The following is an 11,594-nucleotide window of genomic DNA, read 5'->3' as shown; positions in this document are numbered from 1 at the left end:
AGTTACTAATCGCACTGCAACTGGTTACCCCTCCTGATACATGTTATTTAACCTCTAAGATTATTTTTTACATAAATGTGAAAAAACACAAACAAGTAACTGGTTACCCCTCTAGATAAATGTTATTTAAGCTAGTTGTAAGATTTTTTTTACATAACTTTGAAAAATTAATTAAGTAACTCGTTACCTTACCCAAGTTTTAAAAAAAACGTACAACCTAAAAAAACGGAAAAAAAAAGGTTTACAAATAAATAAAAAATAATAATAAACACAATTCATATTATAAAAAAAAAAAATTTGCAAAACAACCATGGAAAAATTTAATATAAAAATAGTTATATAAAATTAATATAAAAAATAATAATCAAATAAGCTAAAAAAAATAATCAAATTACAAACACACCCTTCAAAATCCATAAAACTTGATTAAGAGTGAAAATATGGCATAAACAAACTTTTATACAAAAATATGGGAAACTAAACCCATAAAAGTGAAATTAAAACAAAAAAAGCCATAGATTAACTTTTCTTGAAAAAAAGCCATATTTTTGCACAATCTATTAAAATTCCCATATAATATGTAATTTTCACATTTAACAAACTTAACTAATAACAGAAAGAATAACTAATCTTCTTGAGTGTCCAATCCGAGCTGGCTTGATCCATTCCATGTCATCATAGTCTTTAAGTGATTGGTTTATTTAGGACTGATAAAACTACAGGAAAGAAGAACTATAAACCCAACGATGAAGGGTTCAAGATTGGACCAAAAAAAGAAATCTCCAAAACGTCGTTCAAATTCTTTGACAAGTGCTTTAACTGTAATAAGTCAAGTCACAAGTTAGTGGACTATAGACTGCCAAAGAAAATCGTAGTAGTGAGACTAACACTGTAGACTGCCAAAGAAGATCCGTAGTCATGACACATCTCAAAATATGTTGGTGATATTGTTGACCCTCGTTTTAGCCAACTGACACAGAGTCAAAATATGAATGATATAGGCGAATATGTATAGATAATAACGTAATGACAAAAGTAAAGAAAACACAGTAATTTATAGTGGTTCGGCCCCAGAATCTGGTAATGACCTACATCCACTTAGAATGATATTGATATGGGAACAAAAGTGTGATCAGAGAGCTTGGGCTCAATGAGTTTCAACACTCCTCATAAACAATCCTAGTTTTCACAGATAATTTCTATATTCCTATGGTTTTTTAGCTGCCAAAAAATTCCCTTCCCATGAGCCATCTCTTGCTTTTTATAGGCCCATGGAGGGTTGCCCAATATTTTTACAGATATTATCCCCTGAATCATGGGATATTCAGAAGATTGCATGAAATAAATTCGGGATACATAAGATCTTTCCATAAATGTTGCTTTGCCAGCGGAACCACCGACCAGTCTGGTCGTGGTAAAAACAGATCTGTCCTGCTTTTGGTGTGTCTCATGGTCGATACTCTAGCAGACGCTCCAGGTGTCAGGCACGTGTCAAGAGATTATTCGCCACGTCACAAATGCTAATTTATTGGATAACATATATAACTATAATTCCTTGTAAATGGACTTTTCTTTCTGATGACTTTTATTAAAAGAAACACATCAAAGATAAAACATCATCAGACTTGGTGTACTCGTGACAACTTTGAAATTTCGTTTTTAGTAATTACCAAATTAATTAAACCAAGTGAATTAATTAAAGTGCGGGATGGTAATTAACTGTTTACACAGAATACAGTTCTGTCGGGACAGAAACCAAACTTGTCACGAAAGAAACTGAACACAATAAAAAGACAGTGCAAAAGAATAAAGAACACATCGAATTTTTACAAGGTTCAGAAACCCTTTCGGATAACCTACTCCTTGAGGCCACGCCCAGAGAATAAAACCAATTAATAAAGAATCACAAGTACAAAAACATTGACTTAAACAAAACAAGACTCCCTCTTGAGATTTGCCGCAACTTGTTATACTTCTCTTCACTAATCTGATCTTGATTGAAATGCTCAACCACTTGAACTCCCTTCAATGGCCAGCGAGTGCTTGCATCCTCCCAACGCAAGGCTTGTAAAAATCTTCTCCCGAAGACTATAAACGTTGTGTTCAAATTACAATGTGTATTCACTTATGAACATGGTATAAACTCACCACTAAAAACTAAACACACATAATTCTACAAGATCACATGAATACTTATGATCTTGAATACAAAGAGGAACTCACAAATATTACAATAAAGCTCACGAATAATGCACCAAAGAGTTTACTTTTCTCACTGCCTTTAGAGCCCTATTTATTGAGTCTTTTTCGTGCTCACAAAGGCAGAGAAAAGAATTCTTCTAATAAAGGCAAGAATCACAGTAGTTATTCTTGATTGATGAAAAGTTGCCTTTTTTAGAAAATGCTGATCTGACAGATGCGATATCGGTGGGGACAGCTCAGACCTATGTCGGATAAAAAACAAGCTCAAAAAGGAAACAACAATTAATGACATTAAGAACCAGTTTCCTGATTGCAATCCTTGAGCTGCACGAAAATATATCAGCAAATAATCCAAAAACACTTTTGGGTAAGTACCGAATATTTGTAATATACTTTGTTTCTTTTATAAACCAAATGAGACAATATAGGCTAAATAAGGAAGTACATTATTGTCCAAAATTCACACAAAAGGAAAGTGGATTTCTGAAAATTTCAATAAAGGAAACCAAACAATTCCGAAAATTATAATAAAGGGAAACAAACATTTCCGAATATTATAAAAAAAAAAGGAAACAACTAAATGAACCAATTTATCTTTTAAGAAAAAAGATATTTCTATAAAAATGCCAATTATAGGATTTACAAACTTAATCAAAGTACGAAACAAGTTCACTAAATTCGATCCACATGTACACCATTCATTCTTCAATAGAGAGCAGTCGGTATTGAATAATAAATGGAAATCTTAACTCGCGACGAAGAGTCTTCCAAACTTGACCAATATTAATTTTCCTTGCGTTTGGCTCACGATCGATGAAATGGCCAAGCACTATCTATATATATGTGGAGTATATATGGACCACAATATTTATAACAACGTGTGAAAAGCAGGACTTTAATTTACATGGCTTCGTTTAAATCTTCAAACCCACTATGATCGTATGGACCATGCAAGTTGAATAGCTATAGAGGACTAGCTATTACTAATTGAAATGGTCAAAGATAAAGAAGCTAGAAAAATATCAGTATCAGTATTATAGTGCTTTCCATTGATGGTGAACCAATGGAAAATTAGTGCTTTTAAATAGTATTGACCATTCGGTCGATCGTGAACCAAACGTAGGGAAAATTAATTTTGGTTAAGTAGATGGGAAAGATCTTATTCGAGTTAGGTTTTCCATTTATTATTATACAATATGAATGTTGAATTATCCTACTTTAAAAATCTACACGTAATATTTTAGGCATTTACCTTATTAAACATAATATGACAATATTGACTAGACCACATCTCTAGCTATATCCCCGACCGCGATCATGGCTACGACGACATCACTAATGTTTCCCCTCCTTTGTTCAATCTTCATTCTCGTCGCTCAACAAGCCACAGCTCAAAGCATCTCTTGTGTTGGTGAAAAAGGTAACTACACCCTTAACAGTACTTACCATGATAACCTCAATCTCCTCCTTTCAACACTTCCAAGCTCCCAAAACGACAACGGCTACGGTTTCTACAATCTCTCTTACGGCAATTCATCCGATCGAGTTTACGCAATCGGACTCTGCCGCGGAGACACCAAGACCGACGTCTGCCGGAGCTGTCTTAATGACTCTGCTTTTATTCTCCCACAGCGCTGTCCCAATCGGAAGGAGGCAGTCCTATGGTACGACTTTTGTATGTTGCGATACTCTAACCGCTCCTTGTTTGGCGACATGGAGACTAGGCCAAACGTAATTTATCACAACACCGAAAGCGTGCCCTCTGATATTGTGGAGGAATATAACCAAGGTATTAGGAGCTTTTTAGATAATCTCAAAAGTCGAGCTGCGGCTGGTGGTTCTCTTCGAAAATTTGCTGCAGCAAATGCAACAGTTGCAAGATTTGGAACCATGTACGGACTTGTGCAGTGTACACCTGACCTGTCCCAAGTGGACTGCAGCAATTGTTTGGAGGATGCATTTAAGAATATTCCGGGTTGTTGTGATGGAAATAAAGGCGGACAACTACTCGGCCCCAGTTGTAAATTTAGATATGAGGATTACCGCTTCTTTAATTATTCTACGGCCGCTGATGCTCTAACACCATCCCTACCGTCACAACCACCAACGCCATCTCCTCTTCCGTCATTGACGAACACCGGTACACAAAGGAGCGCATATAAAATTATTTTGAATCTTAACTTTCCTTTATCAGTTTTTTCTTGTGATCTTGTTACGCAGACTATGTTTTTGTTTGTGAGATTACTTTATGAACTCATGTTACATCAATTTCTGAATTTCGCAGGAAGGAAGAGTAACACATCAGCGAGAAGAATCATTATTTTTGTTGTGTCTACTGTTTTGTTTCTGGGTCTAATCGTCTTCTCATCGATATGTGTGTGTTTAAGACTGAGGAGGGCAAAGAATTTGGCTCAAAGTATGTATTTTATCAGATATATATCAGTTAATATTTGTCTTCGTGTTTAGAAAGGCTATTCCATTTCATATCTTTGGTCAAGGCCAAAAATTAATTAATTTAATCGGAGGTGTTAAGAGAATCGTAGTTAATATTTTGGGATAAATTTGGTATAAGATTTTGTGAAGTATTTAATTAGTCCTTATTAGATAATTATATATATATATATATTTATTAAAAAAAAAGATATATATATATATATAATTGAAGGTCTTGACTTATTGGTAGGTAACTTACCTGGATATAATCACAGAAACCAATACATATATACTAAAGTATATATCTTCTCTAAGTGTCAATGAAAATGGCTTCTAGTCGGAATGATCTTGAATTGGTTGAAGTACACAACTGGAATATATATATATATGGCATCTTTTTATAAAAATTCACATATATGGGAATTCTAATTCCATATATTTGTTTAAAAAAAATGTAGATCACATGCATAAATATTTGGAAAGTTAAAATATCATTTACTTTTTAAAATTTCTATCTCATAATAATATTTATTCAATTCAGAAGAGTTGATTAATTTCATCACCATTAAATAGTTTAGATAATTAAATGTAACTTTCTGGTTTGTGTTGTTCAAGCAGATGACCTCACATACGAACCCGTTGAAGAAATTGAAGGTGTAGAATCCTTGCAATACAGTTTTGAGAATATCAAACTTGCTACAAATAATTTCTCAGAGAAAAATAAGCTTGGACAAGGCGGATTTGGTGTTGTTTATAAAGTAAATATATACTTTGCAAGTATTAAATAATTTGTCATTTGTTGAACATAAATTTTTGAAGTCCATTTTTTATGTGATTCATTTATTTTTTGTTAATGTGTTTCAGGGTAGGCTTTGTGATGGACGAGATATAGCAGTAAAAAGATTGTCCAGTGGATCTTCCCAAGGTGATCTCGAATTCAAGAATGAAGTAATGCTAGTTGCCAAGCTTCAACACCGCAATCTTGTTAGGCTCATCGGTTTCAGCTTGGAAGGAAGTGAAAAGCTTCTTATATATGAGTTTGTCCAAAACGCAAGTCTTGATCACTTCATATTTGGTGTGCTTGCATTCTTATGATTTTTTTAAAAAATACATTATATTATTCTTCAATTAAAGTTTTCTCATTGACAAAAATTATATATATTTGTGTATATGTATAAGCAGATCCAATAAAGCGTGAAAATTTGGATTGGAACAAACGTTACAAAATAATAGAAGGTGTGGTTCGAGGACTTCTTTATCTTCATGAAGATTCTCGTTTGAGAGTTATTCACCGAGATCTCAAAGCAAGTAACATCTTGTTAGATGAAGAAATGCACCCTAAGATTTCGGATTTTGGAATGGCAAGACTTTTTGTTGTTGATCAAACTCAAGGCAATACAAATCGAATAGTGGGAACATAGTAAGTATATATTTATATAATTAATAAGTTATGGTTCATCAAGATATCAACACTATGGCTTTCTGGAACAAAACACACACAATCACAAATCACATGTCCTTGTTCAGTTCTTGAATGATTCTAAATCCATTTGAGCTCGTCCACATGAGTTTCTTCTCTCAGCTACAAAGAACTAGAAGAAAAGGGAAAAATAATAAAGAAGTAGCTCTTGGTTAATAAGTTGGTTATCACTCTGATTATTAATATCCACACTTATATTCTGTTTTTCAACTAATAACCATGCTATCCTTTTGAAATTATAGTTTCCCTTCTAGTTCGAGATAATTGTATAAGTGGAATGATATGTGTACCTAAATATTACACACAGTGATGTAGTACTGTTTTTTAAAATATTGAGTCTCAGTTTTAATAAATGTGATTGGGTAAGCTATAAATTGTTAGATCACTGTGTGTATTATTTAGGTGCATATTTTTTATACACATATCATTACTCATTGTATAATCAGCTTCCAAATATAAATCTTTCTGACGACATAATTAAAGTAATAAGTAAAAAAAGTTAACACATATATATATGGAGCAGCAGTTGTGGTAGGACCATTTTCTTGAACACACCAGTGTGACTACTTCTTATTTTTGGTACGTGAATATATAAGTTATAACCCAATTTTTTTTAATGAAAGTGTGTAGTTACTTAGAACCTTCCATACGTTTTTAGAAAATTCTGAATAATTTACTATACCAAAAACAAGGTTCAAACAACTTATTGCATTTGTGTGATACTGACCAATTTGAATCTTGTTTTTAATACTTGTAAAATATTCATGATTTTTTTTAAAAAACATGTAAAATGTTCTAAATAACTCAATATACACCATCATATAAAAAATTAGGGTTATAATTAACTTAGATACGTGCTGAAAATAAGAAGTGATCGTATCGGTTCATCCAAAAAAGTAGTCCTACCATAGTCTTTCCCTTATATATAAGATAAACATTTTAGTTGGTCAACTTCTCTATTATAAATAAATACTAATTATTTATTTGTTTGTTGTATCTCTAGTGGATACATGGCTCCAGAATACGCTATGCATGGGCGGTTTTCTATCAAATCTGATGTATTTAGTTTTGGCGTGTTACTTTTAGAAATAATAAGCGGACAAAAAAATAATTATTTCAGTCAAGACGAGAATTCAGAAAATCTTCTAAGTTATGTAAGTACAGTACACTAAGACTTAAGAGTGGCACTTATGTCATTTATTATTTTTATTTCAAAAGAATTTTACTTTTGTTTATTATTGCTGTAGACATGGAAAAATTGGAGAGAAGGAAATGCTTCAAATATAGTAGATCCATTAATGAGAGGTGGATCAGGATCAGAGATAGTGAGATGCATTCACATAGGATTATTATGTGTTCAAGAAAATATGACCGATAGACCGACCATGAATGCTATTGTTCTAATGCTGAATAGCAACTCTATTTCTCTCCAAGTGCCGTCAGCGCCAGCTTTCTTCGTGCATACCAACAGCTTTCTTCATAAATCATCAAATCATTCAAAAGCTGAGTCTATTAATATATCTATCAATGACACTTCAATTTCTGAACTCTATCCTCGATAAAATATAATAGATAAAATGACAATGGTTTGCAGGCTTATAAATATTCCCTTTTTTCCTTGTTAATCATCCTATGTTTTTTTTCAAGTATTTTAAAGTGAAATTTTAAAAATAAATTTGTTTGATTAAACTAGGCCCTATTATATTTATATATAATGATGTATATATTTTTGGAACAGTATGCAACGTGTATTTTATTATTGCAGCATAGTTGTTCTACAGTAATGAATATTTCATTAACAATATTGAGAGTGTAATAATTAATATATCTAGAGAACTAAATAATGAAAAATCGTTTGGGTATTCATGTTTTTCATTCGCCTTAAGAGCATGCTCAACGAATCTATTTGTAAAACAAACATAGATTAGAGATATTCTAGAAAAATTGGACAACAAACTTATATAATTCTCTAATTAAGGCTAACTTAGTAAAATACAAAAAACTTTAAGAAAGTGCAAGACTAAAGTCAATAAATCATATTTAATATGAAAATAAATATCATTCCAAAGCCAACATTAAAACTATTCTACTTGGATAATGGAGAAACAACCTACAAAAAAATACCAAAAAATAAAATGTGAGTTTTAAACTTTTAAGAAGGAAATAACAACAATATAAACTTATTTTTTAATAAAAAAAGTACTAATTATAAAAAATTAAGATCTCTCTAAAATAACAAATAATAATAAAAATTAAAAACTTATCTAGTATTATGGTTTCATGCTAAAATTAAAAATCACTACTACAAAAACATCCTTTTAGCACACTTTTTTAAGACACTCACATATATGCGAGTCCTAAAAACAGCTTGTGGACTTTTTAGGACTTGCGTTGCGAGTCCTAAAATCTCTGTGTGTCCTAAAAAAGTTTGATTTTGGGTTTTAAAAAAACATCTCCTGGACTTTTTAGGACTCGTATTGCGAGTCCTTAAAGAATCTTTTTAGGACACTTATTGCGAGTCCTAAAAACTTATGTGTCTCCTAAAAATTTGAATTTTAAAAAATCACAAATTCCCTCCAATCTCCTAGACTTTTTAGGACTCACGTTGAGAGTCCTTAAAGAATTTATTTTAGGACTCGCAATGCGTGTCCTAAAAACAAATTAAAGTTTTATAAATAACTAAATTAAAAAAAAAAAAAAAAACCCACACTTATCATCCCCCTCTTCTTTCTCTCTCCTCTCTCTCCTTCCCTATTCTCGCCTGAAAGTTTGCCGACCCTGACCGCTGCCTTCCCCGCCGCCACCAGCAACATGCGCTGGCCAGGGAGCTTTGGAGGCCACCGAAGCTTCGACCCCCGCGAGCTCGAGCCTTCACGCGCCACCTAAGACGGACAACAGAGAAGATCGGTTTTGGGTTTTCCCAAAGTTTCTGATGAGATTCCGACCACCTTGGGTCGTTGTGAGTCGAGCCACCACCACCATCGTACTCAACACTTTCATGCGAGCAAAACCTGACCAAGGATCGGGTTAGAAGTCGCCAGATTTCATTTTTGGTGTTCGTCGGAATCTATGGAGTCAGAAACTTTTTACCTCTAATCTGGCCACCACATTCTGTTCCACAAAGAACCACCACCACCATGACGTTCCCCGAGCCTTAGGCTTCGAAAGCCAATCATTGTTTTCTCGAACCACCGTTGCGGGTGGTGGCGCTGCCGCTGTTGCTGGAGCTTTGGCTACCAATTCATTTTTTAAAAAATTAATAATAAAACTTTTTAGGACTCGCACATTCTTGCGAGTCCTAAAAAACCCCAGTTTTTAAGGCTCTCAAATAGAGGACTCGCGCCCCGCAAGTCCTAAAAACCCTTTTTTGTAGTAGTGAATCAAGTAATCATCGTATCAATTAAAATTATAAAATATAGAATAATAATAAATAAAAATAGAAACTATTTGGAAATTTATATTCCTCAAACCAACTTCATCTACACACACAAAAGCAACAAACCAGTAGGCACAACTTGCACAAATTCAAGATAAAACCAACAAGAAAAATAATAAAATCAACACCAACAATTATAGAGGTTCAGCCCCACATAAACTTGAGCATACATCCTCTTTGAACTCCCCTTAGGATGTTCTTCACTACACTATGAAACAGTAATGGAGATTACAACTTGTCACCACTTAAGACACTCTACACTTGACTGATTACAACCAATACAAAACCCCAAGTACACCATGTACAAAGAAATTTATCTCTCTCTCTTTCTTTCTTTAATATTACAAACAAATATTTAGAAAACTAACTAACAGTGTAAAGACTCATTTTTTTTATATAAGTGGGACCCACCGTGTAATGCCCCAAATTTCCTAATAAGGTTTAGGCCTTGATTAGGAGGGCCATAATTGATTTATTATGGTATTTAATGAATATATGCATGTTTATGTGAATTATATTATTATATGATGGTGAATGCATGCATATGGGAGTATTTATTATTATAAGGGTATTTTGGTAATTTGGTCGTTGTGGGCATAATTGTGTATCCTGGGTGCATGGTTGTGATTAGTTAACATGGCCACCTTATAAGGTGAATTGGTTCGAGCTATTCGGCATGAGACGATCATGAGATGTAAGTGTTCGGTCTAGTCATAACGGGTTTAACTTCGGGGCTCGGGGTGAGTCTCGGGGTCATTTTGATGACTAGAGCATTACCGGGAATTAAAGGGTAATGGGATAAGATTTATTGGTATTTGGGAATATTGAGAATAGCGGGAATTGGAGAGCGTTAATTATAATTAACGAGATAGGCGGGAAAGGATGATTTTACCCTTGGGAGTGTTTAGAAGGATTTATTTGGCTTAGGGGCATTATGGTCTTTTGACCTTAAGGATTTATATCATCTTTTTGGGTTTAGAAGGCTGTGGAATTATAACAGAAACAGAGCCCATCCTCATCTCTTCTCTCTCTCTCCCGTACAAGGTTTCTCCTTCATCTTCCTTTCAAATTTTTGAGAGTCAATTGAAGAACAAGTTAGGGAAATCAAAGCTTGGGGACTTTAGACTTAGCTCAGCTATTGGGGAGGATTCAAACCAGCTTAAGGTAAGGAATTGAACCTGAATTTTGAGCTATACTCTGTTTCTTTCTATTAAGTTTCAGTTAAGGATTTTGATGTGTTAGTTGAGAATTAATGGAAGTTTAGTTGAGGTTTAACTTGGATTATGATGAGGGTGAGTTGTAGATGATGTTTGGTGGTTGAATTGAGTGTTAGGTTGGGGTTTGGGACAGGTTTGAAAGGCTGGTTTCAAGGGAAAACGCAGGGGAAAGATTTCAGGTGCGTTCTGTCATTTTTGCATGGTCTGGGCTGGGCGCCGCGGCGCGGCTGTGGTGCGCCGCAACCCTTGGCGTCTGGCAGGAAGGTCTGCCTCTGTTTGAGGGGCGTGCCGCAGCGCAGCTGGGGAGGGCCGCGGCCCTTAGGGAAATTTTGGCCAGAATCATGTTTTTAGCTTGGGGATTCAAGCCTTAGGCCTCGAGGTTGAACCTAGTACCCGGTTAAGTGGGGATTGATATCCCGGAGGCTAGATATTGGTTTGGGAACTTATGTTGATCATTTTTATTGATGGTATCTTATAGTTGGTTATGACTAGGTGACCGCTAACGGACTGAAAGTTGATCGTTCTCAAGGGTCGTTCTTTTAATCATTCTAACTCGAATCTGAGGTAAGAAAACTGCACCCTGTGTATATGTGACATGCATGGCTATAATTGCTGCATGTTGGTTGACTATTGAGTATGACATGCGTGGCTATTCTTGATGCATGTTGGTTGATTATTGAATATGACATGCATGGCTATGATTGGTGCATGTGATGCATGAAAAACATGTGATTAGGACATGCTTTGAGTACTGATTATGATATTGTTCAGAGCTTGTGCCTCTGGGTTTGTGCATGGTCCTAATTGTATTAATATTTGTTGAGTA

At 34.4% G+C, this 11,594-nt stretch overlaps 1 protein-coding gene across 2 annotated transcripts; it reads left to right on the top strand.

Annotated features, from left to right (window-relative positions):
• The first annotated feature begins 3,362 nt into the window (after nt 1–3,362).
• LOC133794293 (cysteine-rich receptor-like protein kinase 44) lies at nt 3,363–7,855 on the top strand. Of its 2 annotated transcripts, XM_062231492.1 has the most exons (7): nt 3,366–4,342; nt 4,487–4,618; nt 5,254–5,393; nt 5,500–5,710; nt 5,818–6,055; nt 7,119–7,269; nt 7,363–7,855. In XM_062231492.1, the coding sequence occupies exons 1-7, from the start codon at nt 3,520–3,522 to the stop codon at nt 7,675–7,677; spliced, it is 2,010 nt and encodes a 669-aa protein (XP_062087476.1). In that variant the 5' UTR covers nt 3,366–3,519; the 3' UTR covers nt 7,678–7,855. The 2 variants fall into 2 exon arrangements, with proteins under 2 accessions (XP_062087477.1, XP_062087476.1); XM_062231493.1 differs by lacking the exon at nt 7,119–7,269 and having other exon boundaries at nt 3,363–4,342; nt 7,363–7,496.
• Nucleotides 7,856–11,594: the final 3,739 nt, after the last annotated feature.

This window comes from Humulus lupulus, chromosome 8 (assembly GCF_963169125.1).
Source record: "Humulus lupulus chromosome 8, drHumLupu1.1, whole genome shotgun sequence".
Lineage (NCBI taxonomy): Eukaryota > Viridiplantae > Streptophyta > Magnoliopsida > Rosales > Cannabaceae > Humulus > Humulus lupulus.
This window is presented reverse-complemented; position numbering and strand designations above follow the sequence as displayed.